The 20,555-nt window shown below is 41.9% G+C and overlaps 1 protein-coding gene across 4 annotated transcripts in view; it reads right to left on the reverse strand.

The window, feature by feature from the left end:
- Positions 1–230: 230 nt before the first annotated feature.
- TET1 (tet methylcytosine dioxygenase 1) overlaps positions 231–20,555 on the reverse strand; it is a 71,260-nt gene continuing 50,935 nt past the window's right edge. For 2 of the 4 annotated variants that reach the window (XM_068416640.1, XM_068416641.1), the window contains exons 8-12: positions 20,097–20,247; positions 16,516–16,605; positions 15,913–16,050; positions 6,474–6,813; positions 231–1,496 (exon numbers count right to left, since the gene is read on the reverse strand). In XM_068416640.1, the coding sequence (XP_068272741.1) occupies positions 355–1,496; positions 6,474–6,813; positions 15,913–16,050; positions 16,516–16,605; positions 20,097–20,247 (1,861 nt within the window). In that variant the 3' untranslated portion in view covers positions 231–354. Of the gene's footprint in view, positions 1,497–6,473; positions 6,814–14,263; positions 14,489–15,912; positions 16,051–16,515; positions 16,606–20,096; positions 20,248–20,555 lie in introns of those variants that run through there. The other 2 variants (XM_068416642.1, XM_068416643.1) reach the window with 2 other exon arrangements.

Below are 20,555 nucleotides of genomic sequence, written 5' to 3' on the forward strand. Positions count from 1 at the left end.
TAAAATCCCTATAAATGATTTTTGTAGTAAACAGACTTGATTTAAAGCACCAAAATATAAATTCCTAAAGGTAATAAACTGAATGATTCAATCAAGGTTAATAACCTAAACAAAATCTTTTTTAGAATGTATTAAAACTATACAACTTTTTTTTTGTTTTTTGCTTAAAATGTGCTTGAGCACCACCAAATGTTAAAGTCACAGTTTAAGAAGAAATCCCCCCCCTTTTTTTTACCTCAGCCTTAAAATGGTTGAGATGAGCAAATAGTAAACGACACGAGACTTGTTCTTTAACAGCACCTTAAGGAAACACCGTGTAACACCGCACCAAGAGGAGGCATTTGATACTAAACCCTATGCCCAATGGTTGTAAGGCCCTGCAACTCGTGTAAGGGCATAAGAAGATACTGTTATTACGTTATCCTTAGTTACGGTTAATGCTCTGCGTGATGGAATTTGGTTGAACTCATTGTCTTCATAAAAAATATCTCTGTTTTCACTCGTTTGCTTTGTTTTCCTGCTGCTAGAGTTTAGTTCCGTGTTCTCCGTTCCTAATCTTTCTGCTTCTTTTTCTTTTTCTTTCGCTCTCTCAGCCATCTTTGCTTCCCACATGGCTAAACCATGTTTTGGCTCATTTAAATTTTTGTGTTGGTAGAAAACTAAAGAAATTCTCGTGGGATGATTGCGGTTGGGTTTTTTAATAGGCGTGGTAGCGTGGAGTTCGCGTCTTGCACATTCAATTAAGATAGAACCGTGAGAAGGTGCCACAGCAACCCCGCCAATGTCATCATCCAAAAAATTGTGCTCGCTGTCTGACCACATTTCCTCAGCTTTTTCTTCAGAATCAGTCGGCTGTCCCAGTGCACTGCTTTGCTTTTCGTCACCACAGTCAAAATCGCACCTCTGTTCTCGATGGGAGCTGCCCTTCTCCACTGGGCATCCATGGGAACAGTCAGCTTCGTTTCCGACGGCATCCTTTGCCGGAGAGCTTAGCGGTACTGACAGATCGCCAGAGCTGATCATCTGTGAAGAAGGAGAGGTGTCTAACTGAAGCTGACAATTCTGTTTGTCTGGCTGATGTTCAAGTATAGTGGGCAGGGGGTCTTTATGGGCTGGGGGGCCTGGAGCAGTGACCTCTGGAAGAATCGGTGGCACACCATTCATCTTATCATTCAGCAAAATTCCAGTATAATCTTTGACCGACACATCAAAGTTCTTACAATTAACGTAAGGTGTCACGTGAGGTTGCTTACTACTGCATTCAAAATACCCGTAGGGAACTGAAAAATCTTGTTGAATATTAGTCACTGCTGTTAGGCCAGGCTTATGTGCTAAAGATGAATAAGGATGTAAACTATCCACCTTAAAAGGGGAGGAAGCCGTATACTGTTTTAATAAAGAGCAATTTTTAGTAGTGTTTGAAGTATGTTTCATGGCATAGAGGTGATCAGAAGTCTCCGTTTTTATTCCAGGTTTTAAAGCATCTGTTTTGTTCCCTAAAAAAAATGCACACCAAAGTGTAAGTACTTTTCCTCACTTAGTTAATAAAATATACCTTTTGTAATATTTTCATACTTGCTTTCCAATATGGAAGATATACATGATGACTACGGACTTTTCAAAATGGTTATTTTTAGCTTTTTAGGAATATCTCTATGACCACAAGTACATACATTCATAACCTTGCTGAAGTAACACCTTAGCCTTCTCCCGTCAGACTGCTGGTATATAAAATAGAAAAGTATTTCACAGAGGGATGAATAAAATAAACAGGTAAAACAAAATAACCCCTCGGTCCTGATTCACACAGCACACAAGTGCTTCCCGGCAGCTGACTGCTGGCCTGCAGCAGTGCCGAGCTAGCAGGAAGCACTAGGTAGAAGTTTTTACATAAATGATGAAATTTAGTCTGTCTGAAATTAAGCCTGTGAAACAAGCGAAATTCTCGGCTGCCTTAACCCGTATTATGATCAAAGGAAACAGTGTGTTTACAGAACTCGTCCATCGCAGCAAAAAAGTGACTGCATTACAACGATTTGTGCATTAGCAAGTAACTACTCAGAAATTTTCTTTTAAAAAAAGCATCTGGCAACGTACTCCAGGTAAATCCATCCTTACAAAGCTGCATCATGGGATTTGGCTGTCTTCTATCTAATTGCCACACGTGAATTATTTCAGATCTTTGTGGAGACAAATTTCTTCAATTTGTCAGCTCCCTAATCGATTTCTAGCCCTGGCACCCTGCCCTTGTGCTTGTTTGTGGAGCAGTCTCCTCAAGTGACTCATTCTCATCATGGATAAATTCAATCCAGAGTCCACTGGAGTAATGGGAAAGAATTCCATCGACTTTGATGGGCTGACAGACTTTTGATGGACTTTGGTGGACTTGCCCTGAAATTGTTTTACATGTGTTTTGTTGGCAAACTGGCACCCCACAGAGAGCTCTCGCATACTCTCATAAAAGACCGTCTCTGTCAGTGTTTCTGCTTTGTTCCATAAATGTTTAATTGCTTTACCGAATATAGAAGAACTATTCTTTCTTCTAGTCTGTCTTCTAACAATTTATAAACAGTGATGGATTAAAAAAACATTCTTTCAATAGGAATGCAAAAAAGGCAAAGTGGGATAAATTATGGACACAATCGTTAGTATGCAAATACTGAAGTTGTGGAGGGACATAAGGAAACCGCATCAACTCTTTAAAAACCTTTTCTATGAAATCAAACTCAAAGCATTTCACCCCAGACCAATGCCTTGCCCCGACAGATTTGAAACACATTGCACTTTCCATCATCTCTGAAGAGAGACCTACATTCTCTGAAAACAAGTGTTAACAACCCACAGCACTCTCCAGATGGCCGTGGCTCCAGCAAATCGCCCATCTCTTGCCAGAAGCTCCTTGCTCTGTGGGGCAAAGCAGCCGAGATTAAGAGAAGTTAATTCACATACACGGGCAGAGGGAAATCAGCCATGGTTCAGACAAGGTGGCACCGCTGCCCACGAGCACCTCCTGGGTTCAGAGTCTGGTGCGCCTCCACTGAAGTACTGCTCTGCTGTGGCCAGCTGAGAAACTGTCTCTAAGCTGGTGGTTCATCTCCTGTTCTATACGATACGGGCCAAGAAGAATTGCTGGTATTTATATTTATGGAGACAAAAATTACCTTTCCGTCTGTAAAGTTTATTTGTCCAGAACAATGTGGTTCAATGACAGGACTACACGAGGAAGGACATAAGGCCTCTATCTTCAATACGCATTTCATAACAATTTAGAATGTCAAAGGCTCTCAGCATTAGCACAAATGTAAAAATTAACAGTTGTGCTGCTTGCTGTTGGCAAAAGGTGCATAACAAGCACAGCCTGTTTAGTACACAGAGTTTCTACAAAGGACTTGGCACAGTCGAGATTCAAACCAAGTCTTCACATGCACGCTCTACCAAGCCGACTTAATCTGTCTTCAGCACTCAGAAGTCCTCCTCACCACCATCTTTGCTGCCAGGTAAAGACAGTAACAAGGAGACGAGAGTCCTCTCTTATCCCTTCTTAATTTCCAATTCTCCATGTGGTGAAGACAAGCAGGTCAGAGGAGTCTCTCAAGCTTTTCAGGCTTTCCAGCTGGGGGATACCGCAATGGCAGTCAGGGCTCTTCAAAAGAACATACTACACGTACGTAACGGGCAACATGGCATAGCCGGCCTTGGGACTCCTTCGTGATCCCCCCAGGCTACTCCAAAGAGCGAGAGCCTCACATGGCTGAAAACATGACTGACGTATATACCACAGTTATCTCATCTCGTCTCATCTAACCGCACGTTCTCCATATTTTTTTAATATTTAAAAAGCAAAACTAATACTCTAAACTCTTGTCCTCATCAGTAAATTGAGTACTATACACTCCATACACCACTTTCCCTTTACAGCTGAAGTGCAGCTAAGTATTCTTTTGTTCTTACATTAGGAGAAAATGTAATAGTACTGACTTGCTTAACATACTTTAGCAGTACTTTATTCACTGCTTACCTAAAACTGTAGGCAGGTTTTTTTTTCTTCCCCTAGTAAGTTCTTCTATCTTTTTTCACCTATTTTTCAAACCTTTGTCTTTTAGTTTATGTTTAAATGGTGTGACCACAATTGAATGCCACTCTTAATACGAAGGGATCCCGATTTAAATAATCAGTTGTTTCCTCTAGTTTACCATCTGGAGTGACTACTGGGTAGTCTAGTTCCAACTGCTTTGTCTCACAGGCCCTTTGATTTTGTTTTCATATTGAGCTTAACAATCTCAGCTAGACTAAAATTTTCCATTCCTCAGGACTAAAATGATACCCACCACTGGCAGAATGGAAAGAACCCATCAATGACTGATCCCCTATAACTGCAAAGAACTGTGTGTACATGTATAACACTGTAGTGTTCTAAATCCCGAATTTACAGGTCTTTCCATTTTACTGGGGGTTGGGGCAGGGCAGCAGTGGTGTGCTGAGGTCTTTACAGTGACACCCAGCCATCGTCCTGTATGACCAGGACACACACATAAATGATGTGCATAAATGCTTCAGGTTCTTCATCTCACGCAGAGCCCTTTGCAAACCTGAACTTCCTCTGCCACTGCTGCCCAGTTAGTGAAGCCTCTTCGAAATGGTCCCCATGGCCAACTGTGGCAATATGTGCCATCAGGAGATTTGGGGATTATAGTGTTGACGTCTGTTTTGAGGGATTCTACTGTCAAAACTTCCATGACAAAACCTGCACTTTTATGATAGAAACTAAGTATTTCTATTCACATTCTTATTTTTCCATCTCTGAACAACTTTCTCACTCATAGAAGTATCTCTTCCGTTCTCTGTGACTTATTTTTATCAGCAGCCCTTTTAAATTACTTTACCAAAATACTTCAAGTCCAAACAAATGATGCAAGATGGCTTGTTTACACAGTTATTTTATTATTTTTGCATGTTCAAGGAATAAAGTTCCGTGTTCCCAAAGCATATGGCAGAACTCTGGGTATTGCACCGTTTGGCAAAGGCCTGGTTTTCAGCTGTCGAAGCCGTGCCTATTTGTAACTGCGATGTCACGTACGGGTAGGCGGTTCTTAACTCTTATTTCAGTGTTTCAAAACAACTTTCCAGTGAGATCAGACAGTTTCAGAATTCCTTCCCAAAGCAGAGCCCTGTAATGCTTCCAGGACTTCCAGTCCACCCCAAGCACGATGGAAGTTATTAATCATTGCTTTGGAGTTATTGTTGGACTTGGTCCTCAGCCTGAGGGAGTCCTTTTATATTTGTTTCAAAGCCTGGACGGTGCCTCCCAAACTTGCATGCAGATTAACTGAATGTCTGTCTGATTTCCTAGGGCTGTCAATAATAATACTGCTTCTCTTGTTCTTACTCCAGCTTGCTATATGCAACATTTATTGCTTGCCCCGGCTCCTCTGCTGAAACAAAGCAGGGTGCTGAGTGCAAATCATGAAAGTGTGTCAAATGGATTTATTTCTTTTTTAAATTCTGCCCCCCCAAATGCAGACATTCTTCTAAATACATTTAACTATCATTCCTCCCCTCCAATCTACTGCATATATCCGGATCTCTCATGGAATAAAATCCAAAATTACAGCAGATAAAAGGCAGATAGGCTATGCTTTAATGCCTTTCATTTATTTTTTCCCCTCTAATCAGAGAATCATGGTCCATGGCTTTTTCAACCTCTTTCTTCTTTTCTGCTTCTCATTACTGCAAAGTCCCACAGCACAGCTCTGTCCTCTGAAGTACTGGCCCCAAATCTGACCCCAGGTACAACAACATGAAACAAAAGCGCCTCCACACAGCTCAGTCAGCCACAACTCTGTGTTGCACAAACACGTGTTGTAGCAGAAGACTCTGGCCATAGTAATCTTCTTGTAACAGAACAAGCACGGATACCTTTTACCTGGCTGCTGGCAGCTTCCACCTCTCTGGCCCTTGCTAATAATCTTTCAAGGAACAATTTGAGCAGCACTGTCTCGTTAGATAAAACCTGGGGTTCTTTTGCAAACCTCTTGCTTTGCAGCAGTATCCATGCCACTGACAGGAAATCAGCATCAGCTCAGATGGTGAGAAAGCCGTTGTCTCTCACAGGGAGTGGATAACACAGTTCTTGTACTTCCAAATGACAGAAATTCATGTCTGTTATTTAGAGAAACATTCTACAACAGTATTTCAAGATGATCCTACTGTCATTATTTATTAGAATAAGGGAACTTGGAAATGTTTCACTGGTGCTAACACACCACCACAAACTTAATTTTAGGTGATCACCTGTTCTTTTTCCTTTGCCAAGAGAGAACATTGACTACAATGACTTGCTCGTTAGCCCCTAAAATGCAGAATATACAAGTATTTTATAAAATGAGTATTAAGGAGCTTTTCCTTCCCTTCTGACAGGTAAGAGGCAACACAGTATCAGAACAGACTGGCAGAATTTAATAAGCACCACTCACCTAAACAATGCAAAGTGTTGCCAAGATTTTCTGGGGCTTCAGTTTTCAGCTTTACTGGTGTTGAATATTTTTTATCTATTAACGGCTGCTTTTCAGTCGGGGTCCTCCTTGTGTCTGGTTTCTTCTTCTTTGTAGCTCTGAGTGGCTCCGCTAACATTCGTACTTCTCTGGGAAAAGCTGTGAGCACCTGTATGGCTCCGGCTTTTATCTTAGCTTCCAGTCCCTCTTCGGTGCCGAATTCATCTGTTTGTGAGATTTTGTAAAGAGGTAACACATGGAGCTGTTCGTCGCTTGGAATCACCCCCACTCGCCGGTTGTCTTCCTTCGTTAACGTACAGACCTGGCGAGAACAGAAACATTTACAAATACAACCACAGACCTAAAATACAAAAGTTATTTACGTAGTTAAGGAGTCATCCTAGGCTTCGTGGTTTTATCATCTTTGATGGCCTCAATGCTATGGGTCTTTCAGGTGGAAAGATCTGGCAAATACTTTGTTTGATTTACGATGGTGAGAAAAATCATTGGTACTTGAAGGATAAGACCAAGGCACGTGTCCTGGACAGGGAAAATGAAACTTTGGCTCAACTCACACTATCCACAAATACCTGTCAGCCTTGGTAAAGAATCTGAGCTGTAAATATACTGTGAATTCCTAAGCATTCAGATTTTTTTTAATACATATTTGATGTTCAGATTCATTTTTAAGGACTAAAAAAATGAAAAAAGATAAATATTCTTTTTGGATTGAACGAGAAGTTTCTATGACATGGAACTGTTTTTGCTTTTTGTTTTGGCTGGCAAATGAAAAACGCCCAACCAGTTCCTCATACTGCTCTGTATTTTTAGCAAACCTCTGCCCTAACTCCCTCCCTCTCTCTCTCTTTATACACACTGTCCTAAATTAACACCCTTCCCCAACTCTGCCTGCCTGCTGCAGTGAAGCCACCAGACCCAGCAAATGTTTGGTTTCTCTTAGGCTGCTGACCCACTTTCTCATATTAAATTATGTGTTGTGAGATACTGGAGCCGAGAGCAGAATGGTGGTTAGATCCAGATTGATAAGGGCACACTAGAAATGTGGATAAATATTCAAACTTATTGCCACAGTTTTCGTACTATAATTTTTCCAAATCACTGCTGAACCTTTGCAGTACTTGTGATTTGCAGCACTTCCAGAGTTCTGGCCATTATTAACGTTAACCCTTCACCTTAAAAAGAGCACTAAACCCAGCGGTATATGCTCGCTGGTTTCATTCTGTGCTTTCCAAGGGGGAGTAACAGTTTTACACGTATGAGCACGTGTACAAACAGTCACACCATCTATAGTTTTATTGATTACATTCAAAAGAGACTCCTGGTTTTCACTACATTACTAGAAAGCCATGCATTAGCATCATGGCTTAGTTAAGCTTCTGTTTCACAGGGAGTAACTAACTACACACATAGGGAAATCTGAGCGCCGTCCAAGGATGAGATGATACTCCCTAAATGGAAACGTTATCATTCCATCATTGTGGAGGCTGAATGGGATGCCTGTCAAACAGTTAATCCAATTTCCCAGAATCTTGTCACCATGCCTGACATTCCAGAGGAGATTAATAATATTATTATTTAGGGGGAGAAAAACCCAAACATTTTTTATTTTATAGCACAGCTTTCACATGAAGGCATCACACACTTATTTCCAGAATAACAAAGTTACAGAATCACAAACTAGAAATCCTATATCAATAAGGTGGGGGTTAGGGCTTTATAAATAGCTATATGCGAAGCTTGACAGTTGCAGAGCAGCAAAAGGAGAAAATTCGAGGGGCACAGACAAAGGAGAAGAGCTTTTCAGGTGGCATTTTGAAAGGATCGAGAGAAGGGCTCTTAAGAAGGCAAAGTGAAGGGGCAATTAGAAGCTGATGAGTAGCGTTTACTGATGTGCTTGCTCCATGCGTACTTACCTCTACTGGGCAGCCTTGGGACCACGAGGAAGATTTAGAAAAAACAACAAGTTGTTCCGTGAGCAGCGAATGACGCCTGGTTCCCTATGGACTTCTCCATCCCCGCGCTCCCCCACGCCCAACCCCAGCACCGTCACCCCTACTCCCTTTTGGGCCCCCCACCACCTCTGCTGGACACTGGCCAGCAGAAGCAGGGCCCGGCTGAAGCTCGGTGCCTCCTGGCTACCGGGCCAGCAGCTGCCTGCAGATTAACATGGGGCCACGGCTGTGAGGACCCTGCCACCTCCTCAAAGGAGGAGCTAACCTCGATCCATCTCCCCTACTCAGTGATATTTCACAACTTGGAATAAGGTTAAAATCTCCAAAGACAATTCAGTTTCTGCAAAGTTCTGTGAAATCTGGTTGAAATTTGCCACCAGATTCCAAGTTATTCAGGATAGAGGGTTGAAAGAGGGTTGGACATAGAGAGAGCACAATTACACATCACCCATGTTCTTAGAAAACCCAGCACATCCTCCCCTTCTAAATTAAATCCAAAACCAGTAATAAAATAAGTGTGGGGGAGCCTAGCTCCCACTTGTTCTCATCAGAAACAGAATGATTCTCACTTGTCTTCAAAAATATTCTGTCCAACCTGTATGTGTCTGGACCCATGCACTAGTCTGAAAAATGTCCACATCTTGAAGAGACAATCCACAGTCTTGCTTAGTTTGAAAATTGAGACCCTCATCCAATTCACAGTTCTAGATCTTCACACATTTCACCAGACACTTTCACAGAAAACTGATCTTGTGCATTTATTAGATTTACTCTTTTCCATAAAAAGATTTACTCTTAAAAATGTATTAACCATCTTTCATCTGGCTTACAATTAGGCAAAGGTAGATTAGCTCTATGTTTTCACAATGCTTGGCCCGGGGGGTGGGGAGTAGAGACAAGCAGAGACAAAAATCAAAGCTCATATTGGTTGAAAGAAAACTTACTTTAAGCAAAAAATGAGTATTTGTCACTGTCACAAAGGCAACACCCTCTTTAGAACAAGAAAACTAAAGAACTGTTTTGAGGAGCTGAGAAGATGAGGGCTGCAGTATCTTGGCAGAACTATGTTGAAACTATAGTCAACTCCAACACAATATATATTAAATACTGACTTAGAATACATAAAATTAAGAAATTAATGTATATTAAAAATTATGTTTAAAACCTGAAGACCAGTACACCTACAGCCTAAATACCATGACAGCAGATTTAATATATGTAAAATTTCAAGGTCAGTGCCCCCCATAATATATTTTAATATAAAAGGAAGGACACAATGGCAGGTGGATAACTGCAAAGTTAATGTTACAGCTATAAATTAAGGCCCTTGAGATAAGCTAGCAATTTACAGCTGAAGTAGAATAATCCACCAAATGAGAAACATTTGTTTCAAAAGCCAGTCTGATATTCAAATCTGTGCAAAACATCCCATTACGAAACTGGAAGAGAAGCTATCGCTGAGAAGTTAAAAGGAACATCTTCCATTGGTACCGATACTGTGTTGCAAACTGACCAAAATTGACCCTGAACCTGAGGAAATGCTGGGCTCCGTTAAAGCCCGGTTACACAGTGAAGCAGCACATCCTGCTACTCTAAATGCTTTTTCCAGAGCATGCAGCTCCATCATCCAGGATGCTCAAAAGCCAAAGAAAATGTTGGCCAAGTGGTTTGTTTAGGTTTCCAGTGTGCTTGGTGACCAAAACCATTACCTGTTCTAGGCTTAGTGATGTCATGGTAAATTTTGCATATTCAGAAAACTTTTTTTTTTTTTTTTAACTTAAAATGCACCGGTGAACTCTATGGAATTCCCTCCACAGATCTCCATAGAAACATCTGTAGCCACAGAGCTCCCAGTGCATTATTCTGGGACTCTTTGATCTGCCTTTGTCCTCTTGAACTTCACATGGAGAAACGATGTGGCCTTTTCCACTCTGTCACAAGAACAGATGTTTTAAATTCCAGTTTCAGCAAAGCAGTCGAACAGCCCTTCTGAACTTGAAAGATGGAATCAGGTTTCCTATACTCATCTTCCCGCTGCAGATGGAAAGCAGCGGGTGCCATGTGGGACTGAGGTGCTGCATCATCATTGCTTACCATGACAAACACAAACAGCGCTGGTTTTCCTTTACAGCCGAGACTAACAGGGCTGTTTTATCAGCCTGTCATACCCTGAGTAAGCGTGCGTAAGCCTGACAGAGAGGGGAACCCCAAAGGGATTTTCCTTTTGACCACTATACACACACATGGGAAGTGACATCAGGCAGCGTTTCTGTACCCCATGCTGCCACACGGGTCTGGCGCACAAACCACTGTCTGGGAGCTCACAGGTTAGTAGAGTGAACTTCTAATGTTTCTCCATTTTCACAATATAAAGCAGAGGAACAAAACCCCTTCCTTTGCGGCCCTGTGGGGTTTATCTTTTCTCCTATTTGTCATAACCCCAACCACCCATTTACGCTTCTAGTACTGCTGCAGCTCCCAAAGCTGTGAGCACGGTCCCGAATGCAGCCGGACCATTCAGAGACCTTCTGTCCTTTATCGTAGAGGCCTGCGCCTGTGTGCAACGGCTGGATGAGCTGTAGCTACAGAAATACAGTAAGTGCTTGGAAAAGCTGAGGATTATTTTTAATAAATCAGGAACTGTTGATGGCTTGCTGATTGACACTGCTTAGTTCTGCTGCCAATAATACATTTTACATTGTAGCTGCCCTTGAAGCACAGATGTATCTTCCCCGCCCGCTTCTTCCACAGCGCCTGTTGCAGACTGTGCGGCACCAGTGATTACACATAACTGCAGCTGGTCTCTCTCCTTCATCGGCCCAGCAGGGTGAGAAACACCCATACACACGCTACAGAACTAGCAAAGTCTTCGTTAACCATTGTGTTCCGGTCACTGTAACACCCCCTGCGTCAGCGATTTAAATGGATTCACACATGTAGGAAGAATGGGATCCTTGGCAGCTAATCCAATAAAGAAACAAAAATACCTACATTTCACTGACTCCATTAATAACTACAAAGCTTTTATCTGTGTGTTGCTCATTTAGGGTCTAGCTTCATATCCACAAGTAATGCTGCACCCTAACACTGCGGTTGTAACGTACATCAATGGACCTTAGGAAAATGTTACAAGATGACAAAAGAACCTGAGTGAAAATGGATGGAGTATTTATTGGTTCTTAAAAAACTCCATTCGTAGGCAGATGTTACTTTTGCTTCTTTCAGATAAACACGTTAGTTTACACCTCTGTAGAGCTGCCAAGTGTTTTCATTCTACTACAGAGCAAACAGGGACTATTCATTTTTATTTTTAGCTTTTCTACCAAAAAGCAGCCCTGCTAAACTGAGGCTGTGATTCTGCTAGCCAGGAAAGATGTTCAGCAAATCACATCTCCCACGGTAATCCTCAACTTTGGTAAGTTAAGATGCACTATTCTGTCTTGTATCTACAGAAGACATTTCCAAGACTTTTTTACCCCACTGCTAACAAAAATGACAGCCTCATTTATTTTCAGAGTCACACACAAATAACGCAGCTGATCATCAAAACATGAGCAAAATACAGGAATGCTCTTCTGAAATCCTGGCAGAGACAGAGCAAGGACGTTGTTATTGGCAGCTCAGTAGATAATATATTCTTCTAAGCATACAGTAAACTCCATGCTTATCGCTAAACTCATCTAAGTGCTTTGCTGAACTCATGTCTGTGTCTGGTTTAAATAATTTAAACAGATTCTGGCTTTCCTTTCCTTTCGGTGCCCTGTGCAGCATCCCTTTCAGATTTGTGGTACAAGTGATTCACCAACAACCGAAGGGAGAAAACGAAAATGTGTCACTTATGCCCTAAGTCGTGGTGATAGAGCTGGCAGCAGTCAAATACCATCTTACGGGGTATTTATATTAACCTTTTTAGTCTAGAGGAACTTTAGGTTTTATAAATGAAGACTTTGTGTCAGAATAAGGAGGAAGGGCAGAAATCCTACCAAGGCTAACAAGGTGCAAGATGACACGCAGACTTTGTACAGCCTTTGAACTGTAAGGTGTGACTGCCACTGAAAAAAATCAAATAAACAAAACACAAGAGAAAAATAGTAAATAACGTTCTGGATGTTTACGGTTTGTACGGCAGGGCAAAGCGTTCTCATTCTGTTTATTACCACATTATCAGAAAACAATCATCTCTATGAAAGCTGTCACCTCAGATGTGTTACTTGCACACAACACATTTTACAAGCTATGTCACAGTTATGTAAAGGACTCCTCCACCATTACTGCCAGTGACCTATAAGAAACCATAGTCTATTTTAAACTAGGCAGGAAGCCGAAGCAGCTTCTGGAACTAGATGGGAACGCAGGAGGTGACCAGACAGATGCTGGAATCCCACAGAGTAATTTCCTTTTGTGTCCTTACCACTAGCTTTCCTGTGTTGTTACCAGAGTTGGTTACAAGCCAAAATTAACAACCCTAATTTTGATCCTCACCAAGCTGCTCTAGACTGAAGAAAGCCCGGCACGTCCTAGCACCCTGTTTGCAAAACAATATTTTTTGCTTTAAGGCTTCCCATAGGTGCCACTGTAACTACACACCCAGACAGACTAACAGACAGCAAACTCTGTACGTCCCAGGAATCACACCCACATCTTCTCCCTGTGCGGGCTGTATATAGATCATAAGGTAACTCTGAACTCTACTTCACCTCCACATGTCCCAATTCAAGTATGTAAATTGAGCGTTAATACTTGCAACTATTTCCTGTTTATATATAGACCTTTGTTGCAAGTATATTAAAATAAAGATATTATCAAATCTAAATAAAGAGAATATCAAGGATGCAATAATTTTTTGTATGAGCGAGCTATCTGATGAAAATCAAATTCCAAGGCGTAGTTTTCAGCAGTTATAATGATTTGGTAATGTTCTGCAAGGCTTACAAAACTTGGCAGAACTTGATAGAAAGCCAATGGTAAGTTCTGGCCTATACAATGACCTTCCACAGGTCATAGTTTTCCATGCTGCTTAGATTTGGAATTACTTGCAAACACACCATGTACGACCCATAGAAATAAAGTACCAACAGCAGCAAGCATCATCCGAAGCTGAAATTACATCAGATGATTACAGATAAATACACTTGTAGAACTATTCCCCAATACACCCCTCAAAAAAAGGGCTAATTGTCCCTCCAGCCACTTCTGGCTGTAACTTATTTGACTTTTCTGGGATCCGATACAGCAGAATGAGTAGCAGGCTCAGTCTCCATTTCATTTTGTCTTTAAGTTAAGAGCCAATGTAGCACTTAACAAAATATTATTATTTTGGGAATACCTAAATTAAATTTCCTTAAGCAGTGTACCATGCAGTTTGTCATGAACAAGGAAGTCTCGTTTTCAAATCTGGGATCTTTACGAGGTTTGAATTCCTGCTTCAGAAGCTTTGAAGTGACTGTACTTACACGTGAGCTTACTCATAGCATCTTACTAGTATTTTGCAAAGTACGCTTCCAGCATTTCTTATAGAATATCTGCATACAGGTGGCACTCAATGCTAGGCACAAATGTTCACTCTATTCAGGACTGGCATTCCTGGCGAATTCAGAAATCTGCTTCCATAATTTAAAGTAACGGACATTTGCCAAACATACAAGCACAGAATTAATATTAAACGACCATTCCAGTAATTTCATTGATGTCACACACAAATGCTAAATGTTAATTCTATGTGTAAATGCAGCATTTTATTGAATCACAGCAACATAATAACTCAATTTTCATTTCCAAGTTTAAAAAAAAGACTGTTTCTAGAGTAGGCAGAGATTTTAGACGGATTTCTTTTTTCTAGATATGCATCCTCTGACAGAGAAGTTATTCTTGAGTGTTACCTCCACTAATGTACATCTGAGCTATTTAGAGCACTGCAAAGCTCTATTAAAAAACCCAGATTGTAAGATTTATTTTTGTCACGGTTTAAGGCTGGGCCAGCTATTGAACCGGTGGCAGATGCTCTCCATTAACCCTCCTCCCCGCCTAGAAGGGGAAGGGAAAGGGAAAAGGGAGAGAGATTTATGGGTTGGAAAATTAAAACAGTTTTAATAAACTATAATAATAATAATAATATAAATAATTAAATATATACAAATATGTACAAAACCAAGATCGAGCTCCCCCGATGTCGGTCACATCCCCACCGGCACTGCAGGGCAGGCTCCGGGAAGGCCCAGGCTGGGCCCAGTGACGGACGGGGACTGGACTCAGGGATGCACGGATTGGGATGGGGGCAGCAGGAACACAGACGCAGTCCTCTTTGGACACCGGCCATAGCAGAAGGGGGTGAAACCCTCGTGATCCCCCCGCTTTATACCGAGAATGACGTGTATGGGATGGAATACCTTGTTGGTCAATTTTGGGTCACCTGCCCTGTCCGCTCCCCCCTGCAGCTGCGACCCCCCTTCGGCTCTTCACTCGTAAGCAGTGAGGAATTCAGCAGTGACCTTGGTTTCTCTAAGAATAAGTACAGCAAGAGCCTTTCTGCACAACATCCCTACCGGTGCCTCAGCGATAACTACAAACTTCGAGCGTCATCAGTCCTGGAAGCAGACACTGTCTGCAAAACATGCAGTTAGTCTCAGAAAGTGCAGTTGCTTAGAAGAGACTCAGCTGAAAGTAAAAATCACTGAAAGGAAAACTGGTCTGTTTTAGGCCAAACCAGGACAATTTTATCTTTCCTCTTTTGAGATTGTCTGTCTTCAAGACTATGCTCTCCATTTCTACAAGATCGCTTAACCGAGTAATTCCCAACTGATTTTCTCACTAGCAATCCTACAGGGTATTTGGTACAATGACCACACCACAAAGCCCACATCTGTGGGTTTTCCTTTCCTACTGAGATTTAAAGATCACAACAGTCACCTGACTCCACCACGACATCAGACTCTCTCCTTTCTGACTAGTAACTACACTAACATGAAGCCTGGCAAGTGCACAGTGCAAGAAAAGGTAAATTTGATAAGAACTGAGCCGGGGTGGGGGGGGTGTGTGGTAAAATAATGATGAATCAGTTTGTTTTAGCTCTTCCTCTACAGAAGTCTGTACAACTCCTTGGTCAGATAATTATTTGCCTTTGAACAAACCTCTACTGGGAATAGCTTCTCTGTCCTATGGCCAGTCCTCTCCAAAAGGCCGGGGTGTCTTAAAAGGATTAAGGTATTTTGTAGGCAGGATCACTCCTGTACCTTTCTTGATCTGCTCTGTAATAAGATGAACTGATGTCCTATGTAGACCAGTAACAAATATATGCAAATAAGATGGGAATTTATAAATGGCAACATGCGGTTAATTTCGTAATACCTTAAACCACTTCATGCAAATGTACCCACTAAATCCAGCAGCATTTTAAACCACACAGTAATCACAACAGTAAACAGGACAGAAAGAAAATCCTATGTACATACCACAGTGCTTCCGTTGTGCATGTTGTGTGTGTCCTTGTGGGCATGGGCACAGAAATCTATGCAGGCTGTTACACCCGAGAAAGGCCGACCGTCCTTGGATCCGAGCCGACAGTCGGGGCCCAGGTGTTCATTTTCCACCTAGAAGTAAAATGAACTACAGGTACTTGGGACTGAAAGTGAGCGACTTGGAACCCCGTGAGCCACAACCGCGCTTGTGACGGATTAAACGCAGCCAGTAAGAATGATCAGAAAGCTCGTATTTTCCTGTGAAATGTGCAACACTTAGGACTGGATGTAAACGAGATTACGGGCTCAGCCAGAGTCAAAATGTCTTTAAATAATAAGAAATTTTATTCACAGTATTATCTCTAAGCCTTTTACATGTGCACAGCTCAGTGCACAACTTAACCACCAGTTGAAATAAAAAAGGTGCAGTCCATTAAAACTGGCCACATGAAGGAACGGCTGTAAGCGAGGGGATTCACCACATCTGCGAGGTCTGGGGCTTCTACCCATGAACACGCTTTGGGGCTTCACCTTGTTTTCAAACTGAGCTGCCTGTTCAGAGCTGCAGCTACACGAGGTTGAACATCACAGACCTACCTGGTTCTGGAACGCTTCAGGAGCGAGCTTTTTATAAACCGGGGCCACATCAGTAGCTAAAGTTTGCAAATTACTTTCAAGAAGTTCCTCCTGCAGAGAAAGGCAACATTCAGAGCGCTGTGATATGCTTTAAAAGAATCTAATGCAGTTTAGAGTTGCCTGACAAGTCAGCAAACCAGGAAAGCCCCCCTCTATTTTATATTTTATTAATCTGACTTCTGTTCTGCTGCCCCTTGTCGCCAACCATAAACACACCCGCTTTTGCATGACTGAAGTACCAAAATCGGTAAATGTCAGCCAACAAACACCATTGGAGGGTATCTGCTAGGGCAAAGAAACCAGCACACACAGACTCATTTCTGCATCGTTTCCCCCTTCCAATACACAGACAGTCAAGGAATGTTCCACACAAAACAGAGCAGTAACATCTAGGAGAGAAAAATTATACCATGTGCTGAGTGGAGATGGAACCCCAGGTCTTCTTATAGTGTTTTGCTTATGGGGCCTTAATTTATGTCAATACAGCCCTGCTAAAAGAGTCTGAGGTTTCTGCCTTCTTTTAATCGTATGGATAACTCCCAATAGCATTTAGCAACCATTTCAGCTCTTTGGGAAAGCTGTATGTTTCTAACATTGCAACAGAACTCTTCTCAGGAACATGTGAGAAATATTTTGTTCTTTGGAGGTGCAAAACTCAGGACTTTATGGAAAGATCTACTAGATTAGGAAGTAATATTCCTTTCCTTAGAGGGAGCTGTATAAATGTGGAAGTAGCTCGGTGGGCTTCTATGGCAGTGTAACATTTAAGCTCTTATTTCTAGAAACAATCCCTAAATTTTTGCTTTTACAGGAAATTCACCAACCAACTGGGGAAGAAAAGGGTGGTGACATCCTCCCTACTTTGTTTTCCTCCCAGGGCCAGGCTTTGAGAGACAACCGCAGCTTCCATTTTGCATACTGTACAGTGGCAAAAACAACAGCTTATTTTCTTTTTGTTTAAAAAAAAGCAAAACACTTATCACCACATATTGTAAACACCAATGTATATAAACACATAAGGATAGTTTTACATTGTTCAACGTGATGTTACATTATAAAACGATACTGTATTTTAGCTCATACTATAGCCAGTTTGTCAACTGTTGATGGCTACCACAAGTTTTTCTGAACTGCATTGAAGGTAACACATCCTTAATTATCCTACACACTGTTCTTACCTAGGTATATTACACCCTTAACCTCATCTCACTCCATCCAGTGCCTCAAATGATCCAAATCTTTCTGGACTTCGAACTATCTTCTTCTTAATTTGCTATACCTCCTAGCTTTATGTCATCTGAAAAATCATCAATATCCAATATTTAGCTAAAAGAAGTAACTTCTAGAAAAATTAATGACAAAATCAAATGAAGAGAAAAATTATTTATCAGTAATTTCACTTCTTTGAGATGCACTGACAGCCTGCACGCACACTGCAAGCGCCCAGGCTCCGCTGCCACCCACAGCTGGAGGCTAAGGGTGCACGTGCTTCCCTCGCAGGCACACGCAGGTGTGCAGTACCTGTGTGCTGTGCAACCCTCACCCCCTCTCAGCTGCACAATCCAAAGAGGCTTTAAAACAACTTCCATGGAAAAGGGGAAATAAAGGGAATGCACTTTGAGATCACGCATCTAGAAAATGTCCTGGTGAAGTAACCTTCCCTTTAGGCAACTGTGGTAGAAGGTATTCTCCTCCACAATTCTGCAGGTTACCTCTCGAGTGAGCAGGCTGTGCCAGACAGCTCTCGTGAGTGGGGCACCATTTCTAGATGCTGCCGAGAATGCTGTTGTGCTTGACTAAGTGGCCAAATGGAGCTCAGGGTGGCCATTTCACAGACTCGGAGGAAGTCATGCCACCAACAGAGCGGGCAGTCCCACAGAGCATGTTCTGATCAAAGACAGACCCATCTGAGCTGTCTCGCAAGAGATCTGGCACAGCCTGATCCTTCGTTAGACAGTACATATGAAGGTTGCCGCCTTGGCTGATTCCCCAGCTAATGTTATTAAAGACATTAGAAATCTACAGAGAAAACACGTGCACAGAACGCTCCATGCATTTTGCAGGGGGAAGAACCTAAAAACACAGGATCACAGAGAAGGGAAAAGGACAAAGGGAAGGAACAAAATTCTTAGAAATGCCCAATAAGCACGTTCTTCTATAAACTGGAAGTTTGTAAAACAAACTCCCTCCTGGGACAAGCAGGGCTATTTTCAGCCGGTACTGCCTCAGCCGTGTGTTCAGTGAGAAGGGCAGAAGGGCCGTGTGCGCCCTGTCCTGCTGGGGCAGAAGTCCCCCGCTTGAAGCGCTAGGGAAGTCTGTGAGTACCCACCATGCGGGTGGACAGCACAACTCAAAGGAGACTGAGGGGTTTGCGTTCATGCACGTATGTGTAAAAGATGCTTCGTCAGCTCTTTCAGGAAAAAATTAGGACTTGGGAGGAATATTTAGCTCCAGTGAATCAAATGACATCTCCCTCTTCCAAGAAACAATTAACGTTTCACATTGTGTGTACATACGCATGCGTACGCTACATTAAAAATGCAACAATCCCTCTGCTACTGCCTGGCCATCCACCAGCTAGGTCTTCTCTGTAGCTGATAGCAGCGGAGTTCAGGAGCCGAGAAAGATTATCAGCAGGGTAACCCCAACAGAGAACTAGGTTACTGACTGCCCTGTAGTGTATGTCTCTTACAGCTTGCCAGATGTACTAGTAAAGGTGTGATGCTTTTACCTAGGAGTTCCCCAGGGAAGTGGGGTTAGAGACAGCTACAGTCAGAACAAAAGGCACTTTTGAGTTACCCTGAGGAATGTGAGTTTATCAGGCAGCTGTTATCAGTTTACAACATCTTTATTCCTTCTTCATGAAAACATTTCCAATGTTAAAAACAAATTTGGTAGGTTTTTTTAAGAGGTTCATTACCTAGCACAGAAAATACGGTGATGGATTGTGTGATCTCAGCTTCATGTCATCACTAACACCCCTAAGCAGCAATTACAGTATCATTTGACTGCATCATATTTTAGTGTATTCACTCCTTCAGGAGTGATTAAAACACGTGCTGTCCACAGGAAAACCAGTTTATTTTAGGGGGCACACCGAAGATCAGGTTGTCAGCTGGTCAGACAGCAGGGTGAAAGCAGTGCAGCCCAAGGTATAAAAATTCCTATGACAAGGCAAAAGGACCGAATCTCTGAGGTGCAGCCTCAGTGCTTAGAAAAACCTTTAGCTGTACTTTATACTTACAAAGAATTAACACGTCATACGGAGTTACACAGTGTAGCTAAATATACATACAGAAAAGCATTTAAGGATAATTTTAGGGTATTTAAATACATAGTAAGCGACACTGAGATTTCATACAGTGGAAAAATTATAAATGCTACAGTTACAGAACATGTAGTTGGGTGCCTGTGTGCTAAGCTATGCATACGTGTGTGAAAGAAGGGGTGGATAGCCATAGATATCATTTCTAGTTCTGAAAATCATCAAAATAAGTATTTGCAGGAAAACAAAACAATAAAATAAATAAAATAAATCTTACTTGCTTAGGGTCATCAGTGAGAAGCCTGAATTTCCTGGGGTTTTTGCTTCTGGCAAACTTACAGCCATTGAAATACATGCTCCACGAGCAGCCAAAGGAGAATGACGCTCCACAAGTTTCTGGATCAAGTCCTTGACATGCACAAGTACGACTATGAAAGGAAATAAAGACACGTCAAGTCAGCTGACCATGCAGCTTTTTTTTTTTTTTTTTAGGTCAATGCTATTTGCTAGTTCTTTTATAATGCGTAGCATAACGACACAGGAATTTATAAAATATATGGTTTCACCAGATCTTTTCTGTTAAGGAAATATTCTTGTGTAGAGGGCTGACTTTTTTTCCCCCCCATAAAGACAGTCTCAAGTCCACAAAGTCCCACTTCTGGGAAACACATCACACTCAGTTATGGCTATATAAGTATACCCATGCTACTTTGATTTGACTTCTCTAGTTGTATAA

The sequence above is a fragment of the Nyctibius grandis genome, chromosome 20, assembly GCF_013368605.1.
Source record: "Nyctibius grandis isolate bNycGra1 chromosome 20, bNycGra1.pri, whole genome shotgun sequence".
In the NCBI taxonomy this organism is placed as follows: Eukaryota; Metazoa; Chordata; class Aves; order Nyctibiiformes; family Nyctibiidae; genus Nyctibius; species Nyctibius grandis.